Source organism: Halichoerus grypus, chromosome 11 (genome assembly GCF_964656455.1).
Source record: "Halichoerus grypus chromosome 11, mHalGry1.hap1.1, whole genome shotgun sequence".
Classification (NCBI taxonomy): Eukaryota; Metazoa; Chordata; class Mammalia; order Carnivora; family Phocidae; genus Halichoerus; species Halichoerus grypus.
The window spans coordinates 97,105,242-97,127,086 of record NC_135722.1 but is presented as its reverse complement, the minus strand read 5'-3'; the positions used below and the strand labels follow the sequence as shown (position 1 = coordinate 97,127,086).

The window sequence follows — 21,845 nt, the reverse complement described above, 5'->3', positions numbered from 1 at the left end:
TTTGTGGGGAGGGGGGTGGATGAAGTGGCAGTCACTTGGAGCGCTCACAACTGGGCCTGGGCGTTCAAGGGCAGGCAGCAGCTCACCTGGCTGGGAAGACACGGGGGGGCTGCCTGAGAGCACTTGAAGCTGGGGCCAGCATGAGGAGGACCGTGTCCCAGGTCTGTCTGGCCTGGTGTACATAGGCCGAGCGCAGCTTTGCGGGAACCTGGGATCCCTAGCTGCCTGTGGGTCTGGTTTCCAGCCCGGTCTGGGTCAGTGCCCACCTGTCTGCACGCTAGGCTGTGTTTATGTGTGTGTGTGCTGGCGTGCGTCCGTGCGCGCCAGGACCTGCCTGTTAATGTAAGCACAGCGCACATGTTGTGTCCTCGCGGGTCAGGACTGGTGTGTGCGGGGTGGGGGGTGGGGGTCCTGTGTACCCTTGTGTCTGTAGATCTCTGTGGGTCCGAGTCAGCATGAGCACCCGAGTGTTTATCAGTGTCTCGTGGTCTTTAGCCTGCTCACCAGTTTGTGTGGCTGGGTGTCCGCAAGGAAGCCCCCTTGGGGACAGAACGAAAAGGGAAAGGAAACCGGGAGATGGGCGGGGTTAGCCACGTGGGCAGGTGGCACAGTGGCTTTGGTTCGTCCCGCCTACTCCTGGGACACCCTCCTTCCCTTTGCTTCCGCAGGCCTTGGGTTTGGGGCTCTCCTGACTTCCTTCTGAGCCCCGAGCACCTGGTGTCCTAGCTCTCCGTCCTGGTGGCACTCCGCGCCTGGCTCCAGGTCTGCTGGGACCCGGCCTCCCTCGCCGCTCATGCCCTGCTCTGTGCCCCCCCCCCCCAGGAACGCCAGCGCCTGGAGACCATCCTGAACCTGTGTGCCGAGTACAGCCGCGCTGACGGGGGGCCCGAGGCCGGGGAGCTGCCCAGCATTGGGGAGGCCGCGGCCGCGTTGGCACTGGCAGCCCGGAGGCCCTCACGGGGCCTTTCAGGGGCCACGGGGGCCTCTGGGCGGAGCGCTGAGGAGCCTGGGGGTGCCCCCCAGCGCCTGTGGGAGTGTGTGGAACGCTCCGACGAGGAGAACCTCAAGGAGGAGTGCAGCAGCACCGAGAGCACCCAGCAGGAGGTGGGGCGGGGTGGGGGGCGCCTGTGAGAGGGGCTGGGGGGCAGAGGAGGCCGGCGTGGGGGGGGCCGAGGCCCGGGGAGGGGGAGGTCGCCGAAGGGGCAGGTTTGGGAAGAGACTGGGGACGTGAGGTGGAGAGGTGAGGCGGTGTTGATGCGTTCCCAGGCTGTGGGTATGCTTTCCGACGGGCCGTGCCGTGCGGCCTCCTCCGGGCCGGGCGCTCAGGGGTGAACCTCCACTGCCTTTGGCTGAGCTGGTTTTGCTTCCCTTGCGGGGAGGGGAGTTGGCCTCCTCTCTCGGTCTAGCTGCCCCTTCCAAGTGCCCTGAGGAACGGGGCTCCATGCTCTGAGTCTGATCATGGAAGGCTCCAGGCGCCCCCAGCTGATGGCTTCTGTCCCCCCGCAGCATGAAGATGCACCTGGCGCCAAGCTCCAGGCCGAGGCGCTGGCCCTGGAGGAGGAGCGCGCTCAGGTGCTGGGGCGCGTGGAGCAGCTCAAGGTCCGCGTGAAGGAGCTGGAACAGCAGCTGCAGGAGTCGGCCCGGGAGGTGAGCCGTGGGGGCCCCGGCTGCACTCTTCCCCCCGCCGCGGCGAGGCCTCTGGAGCGGCCTGAGTCCGTCCGCCTTGACTGGCCGTGCCGTGGCCCCGGTGTCACCCGCAGGCTGAAATGGAGCGGGCGCTGCTGCAGGGGGAGAGGGAGGCAGAGCGGGGGCTCCTGCAGAAGGAGCAGAAGGCAGTGGAGCAGCTGCAGGAGAAGCTGGCGACCTTGGAGAGCGGCATCCAGAAGGAGAGGGACAAGGTAACGCACGGCTGGCCTGGCTGGGGGAGGGGCAGTGCCCCCTCTAGGCCTCTTACCCCTTCCCTCGTCAGCCATCCTGCAGACCTGGCGGTCCCTGTGTCGCCCGGGAGCAGGGGGCCTTGTCCTCTGTGGCAGGTACCAGCTTGAAGGGCACTGTCAGGGGCTGGGCTGGGGTCTGGGGTCTCCTCTGTCTGGGTCTCTGTGCTACCTGTGGGTGCCTGCCGTTCCCGGTCCTTCGTGGCCCTTCTAGGCGGTGCCAAAGCTGCTGCTTGGGCAGTGAGCACAGCCTGAGGGACTGCTGCTGGGAAGTGGTTCGGGATTGGGTCCCTCCATCGAGAGAACGTCTCCTGCCCGGCATGCCTCGGGTGCTCAGGATGTGACCTCTGGGAGATGGCCCTCACGTCTCTGCTTCCCCTGAGCCTTCAGGATCTGCAGCCTCCCGTCCCAGGTGGTCCCAGCTCCCGCCCCCGCCCCTTTCAGATCCCGTGCCAGCCTGCAGGGGGCGCTCCGTCCCACAGGGGCCGTGCCCGCCAGGCCCGAGATGCCCAACAACGTGCCAAAAGCTCTGGAGTGTGGAGCCGGGCCACCTCTTTCTGGACTTGACAGTATTTTTTCCAAGAATTAATTTTCCTGAATTTTTTTGAGAGTGTCTTCCTCCTGTCCCAATTTTGAGAATCTTAAAAATTCTTTGACATCCCCCCCATTTTTTTTTTTTTTTTTGGAGCTTTGGCTCTGGCCCCCAAAACCACACTCCCGAATTCTGTGCCAAATTAACTCCACGCTTACCAACCAGGCCTGCACTAACGCGCCCTCTAATCACTGTCCTGGGCTCTCCGCATGCCCCTAACTGCCAGTGCCACCCAGGCAGGGCTGAGCCACGCCTGCTTTCGTACTAACTCCAGGGGCACCGCCGTGCCCTTGACCTCTCCCCGTCTAATTCTGCCTCCTTCCTTTCTTGGTGTGGGACTCCAGGGTTTTGATCAGAAAGGAATGGACAGGGGGCACAGCTCAGCTTTACTCAATGGTGCATTGGCAGGAGGGGTAAAGGCTGGGGGAAATGCCTAGCCGGGGAGCTTCTCAGCCTGAAGAGTGCCCCCCATCTGGAAGAGTCCCGGGTGCCACCTCCATACAGCAGGGAGAAGCCGGCTGTCCTCTAGCCATCTGCCTCCCTTCCCTCTCTTGCTTTCGGAGCTGAGGGGTCTGGAGGTGTAGCTGGGGTGGCATGGCCTGGGGAGGGTTTGGATGGGTTCTCTCTGCCACACCGTGGCTGCCCTTCCCAGCTTCCCCCCTGGGGTTTCCCAAGCTCAGATACCCCAGCCGAAGGGTGGGAATGAGTAGGCCTCTCCCCTTCTCCCACCCCTGAGCCATCGGGAACGTAGGGTGTTGTAAAGGCTGAGTCCAATGAGGGGGAGGTTCTTGGACCCCAGGAACTGGCCTGATTGGGTCCTCCTCTCCCTGGATGGGGGGGGTGGGTGGGTCGGGGAGGGCGGGGCAGGATTCCGCATAGGGACTTACTTCAAGTAAGCTCAGCATTTCAGAGGGAAGCTGCCTAACTTCCTTTCTCACTGACCTGGCATCGCCTGGAAGTCAGGACTGTGCCTTCTCTCTGAGCCCAGTTATTTGAGGTGGCGGTGGGGGGTGGGGGTGGTGGCCGTGGGGAAGGTTCACTTGGCTTTCCTCCCCAGCCCACGGCCCCACTCTGGTTTTGGAATCAGTAATCATAGTTTCTCCTCTGCCTGTCCTTCGGAGGGGTGACTCACCAGCTCCTCCCCTCGTCCCCCTTCCCGCCCTCGGAGGTGTCATCTCGCCCCAGACAGAGCTATCCACCTCCTCTCTGTACCCACTCCTGGGGCTCCTGTTGCCATGGCAACGGCCAAACTAATTGCAACCCTCTCCTGCTGGAGTTCAGCCCGCAGCACCAGCCCCCCACCTCCACCCTGGGCAGGAGGGAGGGAGGCCCTGGGAGTCGGGCTGGGGTCCCGCCGCTGCACTGACTGCCCGGAGCTTTAACATCTCCAGCTTTGAGTCACTCCCGGCCCCTGCACTTAACCCTCGCCGGCTCTACCCTTTGCCCCAGGGTGAAATGTTGGTCTCCAGGCGGTGGAAGAGGGGGAGAAGCAGGGGCCAGAGGCTGCGCGTCTGTGATGGGGAAGCAGCTTCGGCCTTGATGGGTTTGGAGAGAAGACAGAGGGCTTTTCTTAGGACCTCCCCAAATAGTTTCTAGTCCAGAGGACTCCAAGAGACCAAAATTTCTGCCCGAGACCCTCCCGTCTTGTCGTACACGGCCCCCTGCACCTGCGAGTGTCCTGCGCCTCTCCCGCGCTTCACCCCTCCCACACGCCTTCCCCCTCTCTCTTCTCTCCTCTCCCGCGTATCCTCCTCTGTTCTTCCTCGGCTTCTTCCCCCCACCGCCCTGCCGCTCCCCGGCTCTGGCTCTCTCCCTCCCTGGCCGCCCCCCCCATGGCCGCCGCTGCCCGCGGGCCGGAGTTGAGGAGTGTGTGTTCTGTTTCTCCCCTGTGCCCGCCCTCCCCCCCCCTCCCGCCGACCAGGAGAGGGCGGAGCTGGCCGCGGGACGGAGGCACCTGGAGGCCCGCCAGGCGCTCTACGCCGAGCTCCAGACGCAGCTCGATAACTGCCCCGAGTCAGTGCGGGAACAGTTACAGGAGCAGCTGAGAAGGGTCAGTTTCACCAGCCCCCCTTCCCTGGCCCCCGAGGGCCACCCACCCAGAAGAGAGGAGAGCGGTGGGACGGGACCACCTGGGCCCTGCAGTACCTGCCGGACACCAGGGTCGGTGCTGTGGCTTGGAGGGGACCGGGAAGGATGGGGGGAGCGCTTTTCTCCTTTCTACTACTCCAGGCACTGATGCTCCGCGCAAGGGGCAAAGCCAAGCAGAGGAAAGGGGCTTGGGCGGGGGCAGGTCCCTTCCCCGATTTCCCTGGGGCCAGCCCTCAGAACTCCCCCGCCCCCCTCTGTGGCCTGGCCTTCCAGGCCCAGAGTGGTATCCTGAGCACCGCCCGACCCCCTCTGTCACTGTCGTTCAAGGAGGCCGAGGCCCTGGAGACGGAGACAAAGCTGTTTGAGGACTTGGAGTTCCAGCAGCTGGAGCGGGAGAGCCGCGTGGAGGAGGAGCGGGAGCTGGCCGGCCAGGGGCTGCTCCGGAGCCAGGCCGAGCTGCTTCGCAGCATCACCAAGAGGAAGGTGCGCGCCGCCCCATCCCCTGCTCAGCCAGCGGGGAGGTTGGAGGCCAATGAGTTGGATCCCGGCTGATGACCCCCTAAAAGCTAACTTTACCTTTCTGAGCCTCAGTCTCCCTCTCTGCAAACCAAGAACAGGCTGTCGAGAGAATGAAGCAGGACGGTGTGTGTGAGGACAGCATGGGCCCTGAGGGTAGTCTGAGGGCGCTGGGCGGACGGCAGAGGCTGTTAGTGAGTGTGGGCTCCCAGTGGAGAGTGGACAGGGCTCCCGTTCGGAGCCGGCCCTGGTGGGCAGAGAAATGAAAGGTGGAGATGGGGGAGGAGGAGGCTGGGGGGAGGCTTGCTGCTCGTGTAGATGTCTGTCTGGTGGACGTGCTGGGAAACGTACAAGGTGCTGAGGTCTGGATATCGAGCCAACCGGTGGTCCTAGAAAGGGCATCCCCTAGGCTCCAGCTGTGGCTCAGCCAGAAAACAAGGGGATTGTGTATGGTATCCTCACTGGTTCTGGAGCTCCAGATGCGGTGATCCTCTGCTCCTGATCTCAGCCAGCCCAGGACAGGGTGTGTGTGTGTATGTGAGGGTGGGGAGTACATTTGGGAGGAGGCTTGTGTTAAGTCGGGGAGGAGAAGCGGGAGGATGGCCCAGCAGCTCACGTGCCTGCGACGGCTGGAGTGAGTGGGTGGGAGGTGAGGGCAGTGAGATCAGGGGAGGGGTGTTGAAAAGTGGTGGCTGGGGTCTCGAGGGCTAGCCTGAGTCTGGTGGTATGTGGGGAGCTGCTGGCCCTCCCCCTGCGTCTGGATCCCTTGCCCCTCTCCCTGAGTTTCTCTGCCTTACAAATGCATCCGCTTCCAGATGTGAGACAGATGGAAGAAAGGAAGCAAGCTAGCATTGCCCAAGCACGTGGGTGTGTGCCAGGAGGCTTTCTTGGGTTATCTTATGCCAACCTTACGATGCTCTCACAGGCCAGTGCTCTTATCCTCATTTTATAGACAAGGAAACGAGGGCTCAGAGAAGCTACATATCTGCCCCACACCTCTCGGCTTACAAGCTTCAGAGTCAGCATTGTACCCCAGGCCCGCCTGGCCCCAAAGTATCTGTTCCTTATGCTGTACTGCCCTGGGGCCAAGGGCTAGCACTTCTCCAGCCTCTTCCTCTTCGCTTTGGAGAGGATGCAGCCGGGAGCCCTAGATCAGCTCATCCCATCCCTTTGAGGTCCTGGTGGGTGTAAGCTCCAGGGAGTTTGGGAAGGGTCAGTAGGATTGGACTCCTGTTCTCTCCTCCCCATGCCCACCCTGGCTCCTAGGAACCGAGCTGAGCCACTGGGACCCTGGGGGTCACATTCTTTCCCTTGCTTTCTCCTGAGCCTGCTCAGCCTCCCCTCCTCCCTCAGCTCCCAGTGTCCCACCCGTGCCAGGCTGCATCTGCCCTGGTGTCTGGTGCTCCCATCTCCACTGTGATCCAGAGTGGTTCAGAGTACTGGTTTTGGAGTCCCAACAGATTTGGTTCTAATCCCAGCTCTAGCACTCATTAGCTCCTAAATATGTCAGTGTTCTTTTTTTTTTTTAAGATTTTATTCATTTATTTATTTATTTGAGAAAGAGTGTGGGCACATGTGCGCTCAAGTGAGGGGAGGGGCAAAGGGAGAGGGAGAAGCAGACTCCCCACTGAGCAGGGAACCTCACATGGGGCTTGATCCCAGGACCCTGAGATCATGACCTGAGCCAAAGGCAGATGCTTAACCAACTGAGCCACCCAGGTGCCCCTATGTCAGTGTTCGTATCTGTAAAATGGGCATAAAGGCACCTGCCTCAAAAGAGGATTAAATGAGGTAACAAATGCAAAGTATTTAGCAGAGTTCTTGAGTACTAACAGGTTCTCAATAAACAGCAGATTTTGCTGTGGGGATTACCCCTTGGGCTGACCCCAGATCTAGGACAGCTCCCTTCTTCCCTCCCTCCCTCCTTGCTCACGTCTTACTCTTAAAGGTGGTGGTTTAAGGCCACTTCTTTCAGGAAGCCCTCCTGGGATTAACCCAGCCCATTTTTTTCCCCCATCCCCCGTCCTTCTCTCTCACGTTATTCTCTTTTCATTTCCTTTTAGCACATGGTTGTTGAGCCAAGCACTGTGCTAAGCTCTACTGGGGATATGGAGGCAGAATCTAAGACACTGCCCCTGCCCTTGGATTGCACAGCCTGGGCGGGGTGGTGATGGAGACACATGTTCATAAGTACCAGTAGTATGAGGCAGAGGGCGCTACACAGTCATCTGAGCACGGAGGGAGGAGCAGAGAAATTGAGTGGTGATTGAGGAAGGTGTGGGGAGAGAAGGTAGCGCTCCGTCAGGTCTGGGAGGATAAGCGAGCCCTCGGTGGTGGAAGGTCGGGGCCGCTCTCCCGGGCTAAGGGGTGCGGTGTTAGAAAGGCCTGAGAGCATGCAGCTTCGCAGCTCGCTGTACCCCGCGGCCAGGCTTGGGGGGACTCGGTGGGGGCCCCGTTCCAGGAGCCCTCAAATGCCGGCTTCAGAGTCCCTGCTCTGGCCTGTGAGTAATGGGGAGTCACTCAAAGATTTTGAGGAGAGGAGTCATCTAACCTTACTGGTGAATTTTTAAAAAATTATTCAAGTAATATGTATATATTTTTAGAAGGGTTCGAAAATTCAGATAAGCAAACAAAAACAAACCTCCAAGGCCATCTTAAGAAGGCATCTGTGGCAGTGTGGAGCCCACCAGACAGTCGAGGGAGTGGGAGCGGGAGGCTGGGAGGAGGTCCCGGCCGGGAAGGCAGCAGACTTGGGGGGGTGGCGGTGGGGGCGGGGCAGGTGGGGAACTCTTCACTGCGCCCCGGGTTCTGGACTCGCTGACGGCAGGGCACAGGAGTTGCTGGTTGAGGGAGGGCTGAGGGGAGGAACTGACCGTAGTTGCCTGTTTTCCCCGGGGTGAGTGGAAGCCAAGCAGAAGGGCTGGTTGATGACCTCCGCCCAAGCCACGGGTCTCCCCGTGGGCTCAGCCCTGTTGTCTCCCAGGCCTGCCTGACTGGCCCCCCTCTCCTCCAGGAGCGCCTGGCAATCCTGGACAGCCAGGCGGGGCAGATCCGGGCCCAGGCAGTGCAAGAGTCGGAGCGCCTGGCAAGGGACAAGAACGCTTCCCTGCAGCTGCTGCAGAAGGTAGCCCAGGCGGGGTGGGCTGGGGCGCAATGGTGGGAGACGTGTGTGGAGGCCAGGCGGGACCCCCTTCCCTTGGTCCTCCCCCGTGCCGTCACCCCCACCCCGTGCTGACTCGGTCCCTTGGGGCTTGTAGGAGAAGGAGAGACTGACTCTGCTGGAGGGGAGATACCACTCACTCACAGGAGGCCGGTCCTTCCCGAAGACCACATCCACCCTCAAAGAGGTAACGCACGTGCTGGGCTGTGGCCCTGGCTTCAGGCCCAGCGGGTCTCTTGGGAGGCTCTGGAGCCACATGGGGGACCTTCGCCCCTGAGGTTGAGTATGGGGACATTTTCCTGAACTGGAGAGGTCTGAGTAGGAATGGCCCTGACGTCTGGGATTTGACCCTCTGTGGCCACCAGCTGCTGCTTTTCAGATACCTTTCTGGCTCGGAGGAGCTTACTGATGCTGCCATTTTGGGTGATTAAATACATCTGGGGGATTCAGGAGGCATGAGTGAGGAGGACAGGCAGCTCGGAGGTTTGGTAAGGGCTAGGGCTGGGTAGATTTCCCTTGAGGGGGAGCCCAGGAATCTAGGGGTCCTGACCTTGGAGCTCCTTGGGCTTCAGTCTAGAGCTACGCTCTTGGCCGAGAAGTGGGCTCTGACGTCCCTTAAGCCGTTCTTTCCCGAGTCTTTGCATGCCTGGGGTGTAAGGTCCAACCAGGATGTGCCCCAGTTCCCAAGCTCTTTACCTGCGTCACTGCACAAGCAACTGAGGCCTGGGGCGGGGTGGCTGGGCTGCGTGAGGGGAGAGGCCCCTCACCATGTACCCTCTCTGTAGGCTGAACTGCTCATCTCCGAGTCCTCAGAGATGGGGCTGGGATCTGCAACTCTGGTCCCTTTCCCAGGGTCTTCTGAGCCTGGGGCCTCCTCTGTCCCCCTAACCCCACCTGCTTCCACTCAGCTCAGCCCCAAAGCACAAGAGGTAATCACAGCTAACTGCCTGCCCTGCTGTGCCCACTGCCTGCCTGCTTGCTGAGCTCCTGCCTACAGCTTCCCCCACGGGCCCAGCTGAAGGGCGCGTGGCCATTACCCTTTGGCCAGAGTTTATGAGAGTGTGAGTGCGTGTGCCACCCTGCTGTTCCTGAGAGGGCCTGCGCAGCCCGTGCAAAACCAGAGCACCGATTTGCATATTAATTTGCACATGTTCTGCATGCCATTCATCAGTTCTCACAACCCACTGGATCCTCCAGCTCATTTTCCTTTTCCCTGAGCCCTGGAGGACAGTTGCCCTCTGGAGCTAGGCCAGGCTGGGGCTCCCTCTGGATAGGGCAGGCTTAGGCTCTCGTGCACTCAGCAGCATTCTGGATGTCTGCCATGTCTGGGACACCTAGATAAGCTCAGGGGTCTAAGGATATGCTCAGGGACTATGCCGGGCCCTGTCCTCCCACCCCACAAGCTAATGTGCTAGTATTTCTCTCCAAGTACTAACCCATGGGCACTGGGCCCATTTTTCTACTTGGGCTTTGAGCTGTTCCCTGCTAAGGTCTCTCTCTCAGAGCCCGTCTAGCTCACTCCCTAGTGGTGTCTCCATCCCACCGCTTCCAGCTCCTGCCCCAGCAGATGGGGTGCGAGGAGATGCTCGGGAATGGTGGCTGGTACTCCATGGACGCATGTGTGTGTGCCCCACTGGGGATGTCCAAGGTGTCGGAGACAGAAGGGTTGTCTGGGAGCCGGGTCCTGATCCTCAGTGGACTCTTGGAAGGCCTTCCCTCGGCTTCTCCTGTCCCCAGCCCAGAGCAAACCCAGGGGTGGGCCTTCAGGGTCTGCCTGGATGGCAAGGCAGCTTCAAAAGGTAGAGGTCAAGAAGAGCCTTCAGACCGTTCTGCCTGCCCTTTTCTGGTCCCCCCTTCCCCCCACCCTGCCCACAATAGCTGTCTCCGGCCATGGTGGGCAGCTGAGCTCCCCACCCCTGCTCTGGATCTTGTATTGAATGGAGTGGTGGCCCTAAGGCATGGAGTTTGGGTGTTGGGTACCTGGTTGTACCCTGTTAACCTCTTCTCTGCCCATCCCTCCCCCTCCCACCGGGCACCCTAGGAGTATGTGAGCCTGGCAGAGGTTCTCCAGCTGTGCTTCCGCTTGGACCCCCATGCTTCTGCCACCTCCCCCAGCGTGCTCGCCCAGCCCCTGCCTGACAGTGAGGTACCAGCCACGGAGGGAGCCCACCTGGGCCTCCTCGTGGATGCCCAGATGGTGCCTCCGGCCTGGGTGGGGCTTGGGGGACGACAGGGTCTGTCTCCAGCGGTGAGGGAGAAGAGCAGCGGGCGTAAGGGGGGTGGGGACTGGTTTCTTCTCTTCCCGGGGGCCTCGGGCGCTGCAGCTCCTGACGGCTCAGCGAGGGGCAGGCCTTCTGCTGCGGCGCCAGGGCGTCCTACTGAGAGGACTCGCCTTCCCGGGCTGTGCAAGTCTCTGCTGCTCTTCGCTTCCTAGGACTACCCTTCCCTTGCCCACGGGCAGGGCCATCTCTTGGGTCGCAGCTCCATTAACCTCTTGTATTCCCTCCCGCATCCTGGCCTTCCCCCAAGTACGTGACGCTTGAGCAGCTAAAGGCGATGTGGGGCGCCTCGCCCGTGCCCACAGCCTCTGCGCCAGGCCTGCCTCTCTGGGCCTCTGCCTCCCGGCACCTGGTTCCCACCACCTGCCTTCCTCCCGTGCTGCCCTCTTCCTCCTCCTCCGCTTCTCTCACGCCTTCACCCAAGGTTGGTGGTCTGTGTGTTCCTGCCACCCCCAGCCCACGGCGGGTGCGGCTGTGCGTGTGCGTGCGTGCGTGCGTGCGCGTGCGTGTGTGCGCGCGCCGCCCCGGCTTCCCGGCCTCGGAGCTCCAGGCCAGCCCCGGAGTGCGCAGTGCCGGTGGGCGCCGGGCGCCGGCATCGGGGCTGGCGGAGCGCGAGTCTCCGGTCTGGGAGTTGTGTCCTGACTGTTCCTCTTTGCCCTCGGCGTGTTCGCAGCAACTGTTCTCTCACTGTTTTTCTCCTCCTTCTCTCTATGCTGTCCTTTCTCCCTTCCTCCCTTCCCTTCCCCCTCACCTGCCTGCTTCCCCCCTGATCGAGGCCTTCCTTTACTCTTCCTCCAACCTGCCCCGCCCCGCCCCCTCCCGCCCCGCCCCTCCCCGCCTGCTCCCCACGCCCGCTCCCCACGCCCCACTCCAGATGGAGGAGCTGCTTCTCCCTGCCGTAGACTTAGAGCAGTGGTACCAGGAGCTGATGGCCGGGCTGGGGACCGGCCCCGCGGCGGCCTCCCCGCGCTCCTCTCCCCCGCCTCTGCCCGCCAAAGCTTCCCGGCAGCTGCAGGTAACCCCTCTCCCCCTGCCCGCCCCTCCCCGAGCCCTGCTCCTCTCTGCTCTGGGTACCTCCTGCTGGTCCAGCAGTCACACAGCGCCACCTTAGATGGGGGGGCGGGGGTGGCAGTCCGTCGAGTCAGGGCAGAAAGGGGCCTCTGGGCCGTGAGGTCTCCTCACGGGCAGCGTCCTGGCCCTTTGGGCAGCTGGAGGGCCAGCCTCTGATCCACGGATGGCTTAGAGGATTGCCGGTCCAGCGGAAGGGCCTTCCCGAGGGGGGGACCAGGGTGGGGTGGGTCTGGTGCCTTGTGCTAGGGCAGACCACGGCTCTGCTCTGTCCCCGGCAGCGCTCAGGCCCGGAGTCTCTGCCTCCGTCACCGGGGTGGGGGGGGGATGACGCCCTCTTGGGCCTCTTGCGGTTGGAACTAGTGTGGCCGGCATTTTGCTCTCCGGGTCACCCCAGGGGTGACACTTGGGGGCAGTACTGGTGGGACAGACTTTGAAGTAACAGCCATGAGGACGTGCCCAGGCCTCCTCAGCGTTTCCGTGCAGGGTACAGGCGACCTGAGCCTGTAGCCAGCTGCTGACCGTGGCATGGGGAAAGGGGTCAGGGCGTGCTCCACTGACCTGCGGCTGTGCCCAGGACCCCAGCGCCCAAGATTCCCTCCTGGGGTGCAGGCACCGCACCTCTACGTTTGTTGTCTCAGCTCTAATTCCATGTTCCCTTTGGGAGGAGTTCGCTTCTTCTAGCACGTAAGGCAGCTCTACTTGTATGTGTTTCAATTCATGTGATCATCAGCAGTTCACTCTCTGCTCTTACAGAGCAGACACTGGGGCCCAGAGAAGATAAGTCATTTCCCCAAAGCCCCACGACTAGGAAGTAGAGAACCTGTGCAAGGGGTCAGGGTTCTTGACTCCAGACCCCGTCTTCAGCAAACGTGAGGGCTGGGAGGGAGCTTGGCCGTTCCTTCGTCTAGCTCTGCTCCCTCCTTTTGCAGACCTAGGGCCCAGAGCCGGGAGGTACATGGCCCAAGGTCACACAGCCTGTTAGTGTCTCAGGCTGGACCAGAAGGAACCCCGACCCTCCCATTGGTCTCCTGCACAGCTCTGCCCAACCGATGTGAATGCCACCTCACATGGGTCGATTTTCTGAGACCTTTTCTGAGATCTGGGACCAGGGATTGGTCCAGAGAGGAGCTGCCTGGAAAAGGCTTGGCGGCTACCAGTAACACCGGTCCGTTGGGCTGGCCCAAGAAGCTCAATGCTGTTGTTGGCCTGGTGCCGGGGCGGGACCGGGATCACAGTCAGCCTAGGTGACATGGGGGTGCTGGCTGGTGGGGGAGCTGGAGCTCACCAGTCAGGATCTCTTCCCTCCAGGTTTACCGCTCCAAGATGGATGGTGAGGCCACCAGCCCCCTGCCCCGGACCCGCAGTGGCCCCCTCCCCTCTTCCTCTGGCTCTTCTTCCTCTTCCTCCCAGCTCAGCGTGGCTACCCTGGGCCGGAGCCCCTCCCCGAAGGTCTGACGACCGTGGGCGGGCTGGGTGTGTGGCATGGCTGGGGTAGGGACGTGGAGGCTGTGCCGCTGGGGAGGGGTCAGAGCCGCCCAGGACAGCCTTGGGAGGGGGGGTCTTCCGAGCCCCAGGTCCCAGTGCTCCATTCCCCCCGCAGAGTGCTCTACTCGCCCAGAACGGGACAGGCAGCCTCCCTCGCAACCTGGCGGCCACGCTGCAGGACATCGAGACCAAGCGCCAGCTGGCCCTGCAGCAGAAGGGTGAGTGGCTGCGGGCCTGCCCCCCCCGCTCTCCCCGGGGGGCCCTGGATATATGGATATATACCCCCCCACCCCCACCCCGGGCCACACCTTTCGCAGGGTGTCTTTGCTTTAATGGAGTTTTAGGCAAGCACAGAAAGCGTTTAGATTCAATATCTGAAGAAGAGCTTCCTGGATATCTATCAAGAGAATAAGGGTTGGGGGCCGTGCGATCCTTCCCAGAGAGCTCAGCAAAGAAGGGAGATGCTTGTTGGTCTGAGCCGGGACGGACATTGCCCTGTCTGGAGGCAGGGGGTGCACCTGATGGCCTCCAGAGGTGGTTCCCTAAGATACCGGCTCTGGGGACCCAGGAGTCCTTGTTGCCTGTGTGCATTTTGGTCGTTTTGAAAGCCCACGTCTGTGCGTCTCCCTCGTCTCATCCCCTCTGTGTCTCTCTACCCTACCCTCTGCCCGGGGCCCCCACACCAGGCGAGTCGCTTCCTGCCGAGCCCCCCCCAGCCGACAACCCAGCAGGTAGAATGTTGGTCACTGGGGGCATTGCTTTGGTCAGCCAGCCCCGCCTGGGCATCTGCATGATGATCCTGCGCAGGTCCTCGCTGCCGCGCCCCCCCCACCGGCTGAGCTGGGATGGGGTGTCCCCTGGCCTTGCCCCTCGAGCCGGGCTCGCTCTGCCTCAGCTGTGCTCTGCCTTGTCTCCCCTTCCTCCCTGCTGGTGTTGCTCTTGCTTATGCATCACTGCTGGGGTTGCATGGACACCCTGCTCACGGACCCCCTCCTGCACCCCTTCCCCTCCCCAGCAGGCGGGGGGGATGCATGCGCCCTGCCCTGCTCTTCAGGCCATGGTTGTGAGCTGGAGGCACCGCCGGGGCAGGGGCAGTGCCCTGTGGGGCTCAGGATGCAGAAGGAGCACTGAAGCCGGACGATGTGGCCGTGGCCGGTCGTGCAGGCGACCGAGTGCTGGCAGGGCAGCCGGACCTGGGGCTGGGGAGGGGGGGGCTTTAGGGAAGCTGGGGGGGGCCGAGGGGTGGGCCCTGTGCTGATCTCTCCCTGCTCCCCTCTTCCCTCTGTGATGCTGCCAGTGTCCCCCAGAGGGCCCGCCGTGACTCTGCCCCCGTCCCTCCCGCAGGGCAGCAGGTGATCGAGGAGCAGCGGCGGCGCCTGGCCGAGTTGAAGCAGAAGGCTGCCGCCGAGGCGCAGTGTCAGTGGGATGCCCTGCACGGGGCGGCCCCCTTCCCCCCGGGCCCCTCCGGCTTCCCCCCGCTCATGCACCACTCCATCCTGCACCACCTGCCGGCCGGCCGGGAGCGCGGGGAGGACGGCGAACACGCCTACGACACGCTGAGCCTGGAGAGCTCGGACAGCATGGAGACCAGCATCTCCATGGGCGGCAACTCGGCCTGCTCGCCCGACAACATGTCCAGGTACCCGCCCCGGGGGGCCGGCCCTGCCTCTGCCAGCCGCCTCCCAGCCCCCTGATGCCCCCCGCTCTCCCCCTCCCCCAGCGCCAGCGGCCTGGACGTGGGCAAGATCGAGGAGATGGAGAAGATGCTGAAAGAAGCGCACGCGGAGAAGAGCCGGCTCATGGAGTCCAGGGTGAGGCAGGCTGGCACCGGCCGCCCCCAGCCCCTCCGCCCCCAGGCTCCTCCAGACCTTCCCTCGAGGAAGAAGGGGTTTTAATTGCGTTCTTCAAGTGGAGGAGGCCTGGCCACGTGGCAGGTGTCGCAGCTCTTAGGACAAGAGGTGGCAGCACAGTAAGCGCTGTCCACCGTGACTCTCCCCAGTGGCGCCTTCTGGCCTTTGTGCGTTTGCCTCTGTGGGTGTTTTGGCCGCCACGGGGACTCTGATTCTGGTCTCCCCGCCGGCGGCAGGTCCTTCCTCTTGGGGATGGTGAGGAAAGGCGGGAACGGGGGCTCAAGGGATAGGACTAGGAGAGCAGGCAGGTGTCCAGGCCAGAGCAGGGGTGTTGGCAGAGGGGACATGGGGGCGCTGGGGGCTGAGGAGCCCCGTGCCTGGGGCGGGGGTGGGGGGTCTGTCTCCACCCTCCGGGCGCTCTGTGTCTCTGGAGGTGAGAGTGGGGTTTGGGGGGTGGGAGGCAGCCGCTAGGCCAGCCAGAAAAGAAGGCCTCTCAGTCGTACTCCCGTCGAAGGAGGGCATATTCACAAGCAGCTCTTGGCAAACAGAGAGAAAGGAGACTCTGCTCAGTTTTGAGCTGGGAAGAAATGGCAAACAGGAGCTTACGGTGTGAAGGTCGTTACTGTTGATGAGGACATAAAATGTCACGTGCTTTGTGTTTGATGATTTGGTTTAAGGATTTTTAGACACTTTTAAGAATGGCTTCTGTAAGTTCATTTTTTCCCCCATAAAATTTGAAGTTCGACTACGCATGTTTGTTATTTGGCTTCAAAGGGCCTTAGTGATGATTAGGGAAGGAGTACTGAGAATATTCAGTATCGGGAAAAGTCACTTAGGTGATGTGTGTGGTAGGAATTCAGGTAAGAAGTGTAAGAGCCCCGTTTATTCGGTGCTTCTGTCCCGCCGGCATCCGCGAGGGGCGGTTTATGTACACGACCTCGTGTAAGTTTCCCTATAATCCCTGAAGGGAGGCGCCCTCGGCCCCATTTTACAGATGAGACGGCGGAGGCCCAGGGGGTTTGAGTGATTTTGTGAGGCTCACAGAGCTCATCCGGCAGAGCCCGGATCCGAGCACTGGAAAGCGTTTAACCCGACCGGCAAGGTGCTTGCAGAGGGTGGGTTCTGGGGGTGATGCTCCCTGGTGCCAGGCTGCCCTCTGAGGTGGGTGCCTCCCACAGCTCGGCCCCAGCCTGAGGAGGGGCGCGGGGGAAGGGGCGGCAGAGGGCAGCCGTGGGCGACGACCGCTGGCTTTGGGGGCAGGAGCGGGAGATGGAGCTCCGGCGGCAGGCCCTGGAGGAGGAGCGGAGGCGGCGCGAGCAGGTGGAGCGGAGGCTGCAGAGCGAGAGCGCCAGGAGGCAGCAGCTGGTGGAGAAGGAGGTCAAGATGCGGGAGAAACAGTTCTCCCAGGTGAGTGGGCGCCGGCGGGTGCTGGGCGGTCGGCTTGAGGGTGGGGCTGGGGAGGAGCGGGGACAGCCGGCCAGCCCTGCGGGCCGTAAAGCCTCTGCTCCGGAAAAGACTGCTGTTGGCGCGTACAAGCAGTTTGCCCAGGCCGGGGTTGCATCAGTGCAGGCCGGCTTTTGCCACAAGCGCTCTGAAACCAGAGTGACAGCCCCGGGGCGGGGAGGGACTGATGGCAGCAGTGGGGGTTCAGGACTGAAGCCAAGGGACCTGGACAGGGGAATGACGCGGGGAAGAGAGGAGACTCTGCTGACGCTGCCCTCTGTTCTCAGGCACGACCTCTGACCCGCTACCTGCCAATCCGGAAGGAGGACTTCGACCTGAAGACCCACATTGAGTCGTCGGGCCACGGCGTCGATACCTGCCTGCACGTGGTGCTCAGCAGTAAGGTGCGAGGCCTGTGTGGCCCCGGGGCGCTGGGGAGAGGACCCTGTAGTCTGGGCACCTCCTGGGCCTTCGGAATAGTGGCCCCAGTTCCTGCCCTAACACTAGTGGTCTCTGTCCCGGGACCTGGTGTGCTGGCCCGAAGAGGTGTGGGCCACAGCCCCCCAAAATCCAGGCCCAGGCGACGGCTTTTATAGTGCCGCTCCGGGAGGAGAGGTCTGGGGGCTACGCCTTCGGGTCCTTCCTCACTCCTGCTTCTTGCCAGGTCTGCCGCGGCTACTTGGTCAAGATGGGCGGCAAGATTAAATCATGGAAGAAGCGCTGGTTTGTCTTCGACCGGCTCAAGCGCACCCTTTCCTATTACGTGGGTGAGTTCCCGTCAGACCGTCTCGGAGCCTGGACCCTTGGGCTGTCACCCAGGACAGCTGGTCTTCCGGAGGGAGGCCGGGCTTAGCGGTGTGGGGCCGGGGGCTTGAGCTGGGGCTTGTCCTCCCCTCCCTGACGGTGTAGAGACTGTACTCGGTCCGCCTTCGGTTTTTGTTCATTCGCGTATTCGGCAATATTACCGAGCATGGAGTAAGCTCTGGGCACTGCTTGAGGCCTTGGTGACGAGCCAGGTGGCTACGGCTCTGTCCCTTGGAGCTTGCCGTCAGGGAGGCAGATAGTGGGCAGACTGGGAAAGCCAGGCAGGATGGGTGTGCTGTAGGGGACGCCCAGGCTCCGTGGGCGTGTGGAGGCCTGTGGATTCCGCCTTGGGCACGTCCCCTCAAAGGCTCTAAGACAAGCAGCTGAGCGGTGCCAGCGAGCGCTCGGGACAGCCCTGGGGACAGGCCCCCTGGCGCGTCCTGCTCCCTCTGCCCTCCACGCTGCCTCCAGCGTAGTCGCCCGTCCCTGGAGTTCCCTCTGGACAGTCCCCACGCTGAGCGCAGGATGCTGTGTGGCACACAGGTCGGGAGGGGCCAGGGTGTTCTGCGGAGCAGCCAGTCCTGAGATCCCAGTGGCTCAAAACCGCAGCTTCCTTTCTCACCCGCTACGAGTCCGGGTACCCTTTGGGTTGGTGAGGGCTCTGCTCCGCTCTGCGCCAGTGTTCCCTTTGTTCGAGAGCATGCATTTTTAGAACATTGCAGGCCACAGTGGCAGAGAGTAAAGAGAAGCCCAGTTGCGCCTTGCATGGGCATTAAATGCCCCTGCTGGGGTCTGTCCTCAGGTCACTAGTGGGGCTGCTCAGCCAGTCACCCAGCTCCATCTAGCCATAAAGCCGGGGAGAGCAATCCTGTTCAGAGCCTGGAAGGAGAGGGCCTAAGTGTCTGGTGGCAGAGACACCCAGGCCTGGAGTGCTTGCCTCCAGTCTAACCTGGTCCCTAACCAAGTGCCACCCCCTCCAAGAGGCCTTCCCTGATTGCCTGGGCCCTGGCTGTGCGAGGCAGGAGAGGCAGAGGCCTGTGTGTCCCCATGTTTCCACCTGGCTGGGCTGGAAGGGACTTTGTGGGCATTTGAGTGAAACAGGCCTGGGGAGAAGAGTTTCATTTTAGGCATGTTGAGGTTGAAGTGCCTGGGGGCACCTAAATTTAGGAGCCAGGTCAGGGTTAAAGTTGATTGTGCTGGAGTAATAGTAATGGCAGGTCATACTCACTGAGCGCTGCACGAACCGGGTGCCGCACTAAGCACTCTGCACGCATCGCGTTGACTTTTCATCATCATGTGCGGGAAGCACTGTTTTATACCCATTTTACAGATGAGGAACATAGGTTCAGAGAGGTAAGTAAATTGCCCAAGGTCTCACAGCTAAGCTGCCAAGCTAAAACTGAACCCAGGCGGCTCGACTTCAGAGCAGAGAAGAGGGAAAGGGCTGAACCCTGGGGAAGGAGGAGGAGGGGCTGGCAAAGGGGGAGGGCAGGAGGCGGGAAGCCACAGGCCAGGTGCTGCACTGGCGCTGGGCCTTCACGAGCTTCCTGAGGGTTAGTGAAATGAAGATCACGTTCTGCGGAGGGGCGGAAACGGGGAGGGAAGCCAGCCGGAGGAGCCGGCATTTGTAGGCAGGGAGTGTCGCCAGTGATGAGGGACACTGCAGAAAGGCCAAGAATAACATGGACCCAGAGGCCCTTGCTGCGTCCAGGGTGGGAGCCAGATGGCACAAGAGGAGAGGTGGGTGGTAAGGAAGCGGGGGCTGGAGCTGATGCGGTTTCCAGCGAAGGAAGAGGTGGGAAGGGGCTGCTGTTGGAGGGAAGCAGGTGGGGCTGCATCCTCATCCCAAGCGCAAGTGTCCGACGGAGGTGGACCGGGGGCCTGATCGGGGCCCTGGGTGTGACTTGCCTGCTTCTGCCTTGAACTTGCCATTCTCCCTACCCTGGCCTGGACCCTCCTCCCACTAACTTGGCGGAACCCCTCTATTCTATGGGGTCCAGATCAGATACAGCGTCTGCAAAGCCTTCCCTGGCCCTGCCTCACCAGGAACGGGTCCTGCCCTCTGCCATATAGAACCCTTGCCTCATAGAGGCTCTGTCTGCGCTGTGATCACAGACGCTGTGCCGACCACCTGCTTCTCAGGACTGCCTCGGACGTGTAGATGCGCCCTTGCCGTTCCCAGCCATGCCCAAGGTCGCGTAGCTCCTAAACGCCGTACGTGTGTGCTTTCCTCCCCACTAGAGGGTAGGTTCCTAAGAGCAGGATCTCTGATTTCCGGTGACGCCAGTGCCTCGGACTCACTGATTCAACACTGAGCACCTACTGTGTGCTAGGCACATAGTTGCTGCTGTTGGAGGAGGTAGACCTGTGAACGGGCAGAGGAGGGCTCAGATTCAGCAGGGTCAGCTCTACAGAGGGACGTCCGTGCCGTGGGAGCCCAGGAGCGCGTGACCGGGCACCATAGTGGTCCCATTCGCAGTGGGTCTTGAAGACCACGTAGGAGTTGGCCAAGGGCATGGAGACCATTCCAGTGTACACAGCGCCCCCGGTGAAGGGCCCGGGAGAAGCTCCGCCTGGCCGGAGAGAACTTGGGGCTGGTGCCGGGGAAGGACGCGTGAGACCGACCAGAGGGCAGTGGCCTGTAAACAGCCTTTGCCAAGCCAAGATGGCAGCAGGGTCCCAGTGAGGGAGCAGCAGAGAGGCTGGCGGGCTGAGGCAGCAGGATTCAATTTGCTTGAGGAAGCTCACCAACTTGTCCTTAGAGAAGGGGAGTCGAAGGGGCAGAGGGTGGGGCGGGGGCACGGGAGGAGGCTGAAGCTCCTGGCTCAGGGACTCAGGCCTGAAATGACACGGGGGTGAGGGTGCACCCCAAGGGGCAGCCTGTCAGCTGTCACTGTCTGAGCTTAGTTGACGGTGTGACCTTTCGGTTGTGAACAGTGTTTGCCATGAGACGGCCCAGGCCCTAGGCTTTCCCTTGGCAGTGACCTGTCCCTTCCCGCCGGCTCGGTCACCTCTGCTGTCGGCCCCGCTCCTTTCTGTCCCCCCACCGGCCTCCAGATGCCACATCCTTCCTTCTGGTTTTTACTATTAGACTTGAATAGGTAAATGCACTCCTACAGTTAAAAAAACACATAAGGGCGCCTGGGTGGCTCAGTTGGTTAAACGACTGCCTTCGGCTCAGGTCATGATCCATGGAGTCCCTGGATCGAGTCCCGCATCGGGCTCCCTGCTCGGCAGGGAGTCTGCTTCTCCCTCTGACCCTCCCCCCTCTCATGTGCTCTCTCTCATTCTCTCTCTCTCAAATAAATAAATAAAATCTTTAAAAAAAAAAAAAAACAAAACACATAAGAGGGTTTACATTGAGAATTATGCCTCTACTAAACCGTTTTTATTACTTGTGTACCCTTGTAGTTTCTTTAGAATGTAAACAAACAAATGCAGAGATTCTTACTCCTTTTCTTACATGAAAAATGGCATATGGTATGTTCCTTGTTTTACTGTTATTCTATCAGATCTTTCTATAGGAAATATATTGGATACATTTGAAAGGTGTATTTCTGAATCTGTATTTTTTTCCACCCTACCCCATGAGGTGTTTCCCTATCATTTAACAGAGGTCTAGTATCCCGTCCTGTACTAAACTCTGATTTATTAACCAATCTCTACTTGATGGACTTGTTTCCAAACTACAAATATCGTTGTGGTGAACAATCACGTGTTTGTTATTTGTAAGGTAAATGTTCATAAGTGTAATCATTGGCTCAAAGGGCAAACACCTTTCTCATTCTGGTAGACTCGGCCAAATCCTCCTGAAGGGTTTACCACTGTATACCCCACCTGTCATCTGTTAGCCCACCTGTTTCTCCATAAACTTGCCCAAAGCCTGGTGTTTATTTTTTGCATATTTTTGCCCTTCTCATAGGTGCGAAGTGGTATCTCAGGAGAGGTTCTAATTTGCATTCTCTAATTCTGAGCAAGGCTGAGCATGGGCCATGTCTTCAGGACTCCCTGGTGGGCTCTGTTTTGGAGTCCTGGGAATTAGCCCGTTTTCCCAGACGGGGAAGCTCCATCGGTGGCCCCTCGCCTGAGGGATGGTGGGCCTCCTCATCCCGGCCCTATTTTTTTTGCAGACAAGCATGAGACGAAGCTGAAGGGGGTCATCTACTTCCAGGCCATCGAAGAAGTGTACTATGACCACCTGCGCAGTGCGGCCAAGGTGAGGGCGCGCTGCAGGGGAAGGGGTGGGCCCAGCAGCCTGTCTTCTCGAGTCCTGGACCCCTTCCTCAGCCTCTTTGTAAACTCTCTCTTGCTCTCTCCCTCTCCCCTTCCCAGAAGAGGTTTTTCAGCTTCCCTGTGGTGACTGAGGTACCCCTCCCTACCTACCTGTAACCAGAACTACTGCACATTAATGCCTCCTGTCCCCTCCTGGCCCCTGACCCCTTACTCTCCCCCCCAACCCCCTTCCCCGGGCCTGAGGGAGGAGCAGTGGAGGCTGCAGGGAGCCCCTGTGGGCCTGAGGGGCTCGCTGCCCCCTCTCCTGAGATGACGGCAGGCCTGTGGGGAGGCGGGTGGCGCCAAAGGGATGGCTGAGAGGGGGAGGAAGGGGTTCTCAGGGACGGGGTT

At 61.1% G+C, this 21,845-nt stretch overlaps 1 protein-coding gene across 18 annotated transcripts in view; it reads left to right on the top strand.

The window, feature by feature from the left end:
* Positions 1-21,845, top strand: part of PHLDB1 (pleckstrin homology like domain family B member 1) — a 44,628-nt gene that overhangs the window by 21,035 nt on the left and 1,748 nt on the right. For 8 of the 18 annotated variants that reach the window (XM_078058892.1, XM_078058903.1, XM_078058891.1 and 5 more), the window contains 20 exons: positions 823-1,104; positions 1,507-1,647; positions 1,761-1,898; positions 4,448-4,576; positions 4,942-5,097; positions 8,144-8,254; positions 8,388-8,477; positions 9,076-9,219; positions 10,820-10,993; positions 11,444-11,584; positions 12,949-13,089; positions 13,241-13,343; positions 13,812-13,856; positions 14,470-14,764; positions 14,846-14,936; positions 16,236-16,382; positions 16,706-16,822; positions 17,083-17,185; positions 21,353-21,438; positions 21,555-21,587. In XM_078058892.1, coding sequence (XP_077915018.1) covers positions 823-1,104; positions 1,507-1,647; positions 1,761-1,898; positions 4,448-4,576; positions 4,942-5,097; positions 8,144-8,254; positions 8,388-8,477; positions 9,076-9,219; positions 10,820-10,993; positions 11,444-11,584; positions 12,949-13,089; positions 13,241-13,343; positions 13,812-13,856; positions 14,470-14,764; positions 14,846-14,936; positions 16,236-16,382; positions 16,706-16,822; positions 17,083-17,185; positions 21,353-21,438; positions 21,555-21,587 — 2,667 coding nt within the window. The remainder of the gene's footprint in view (positions 1-822; positions 1,105-1,506; positions 1,648-1,760; positions 1,899-4,447; positions 4,577-4,941; positions 5,098-8,143; positions 8,255-8,387; positions 8,478-9,075; positions 9,220-10,819; positions 10,994-11,443; positions 11,585-12,948; positions 13,090-13,240; positions 13,344-13,811; positions 13,857-14,469; positions 14,765-14,845; positions 14,937-16,235; positions 16,383-16,705; positions 16,823-17,082; positions 17,186-21,352; positions 21,439-21,554; positions 21,588-21,845) is intronic. The other 10 variants (XM_078058894.1, XM_078058890.1, XM_078058893.1 and 7 more) reach the window with 10 other exon arrangements.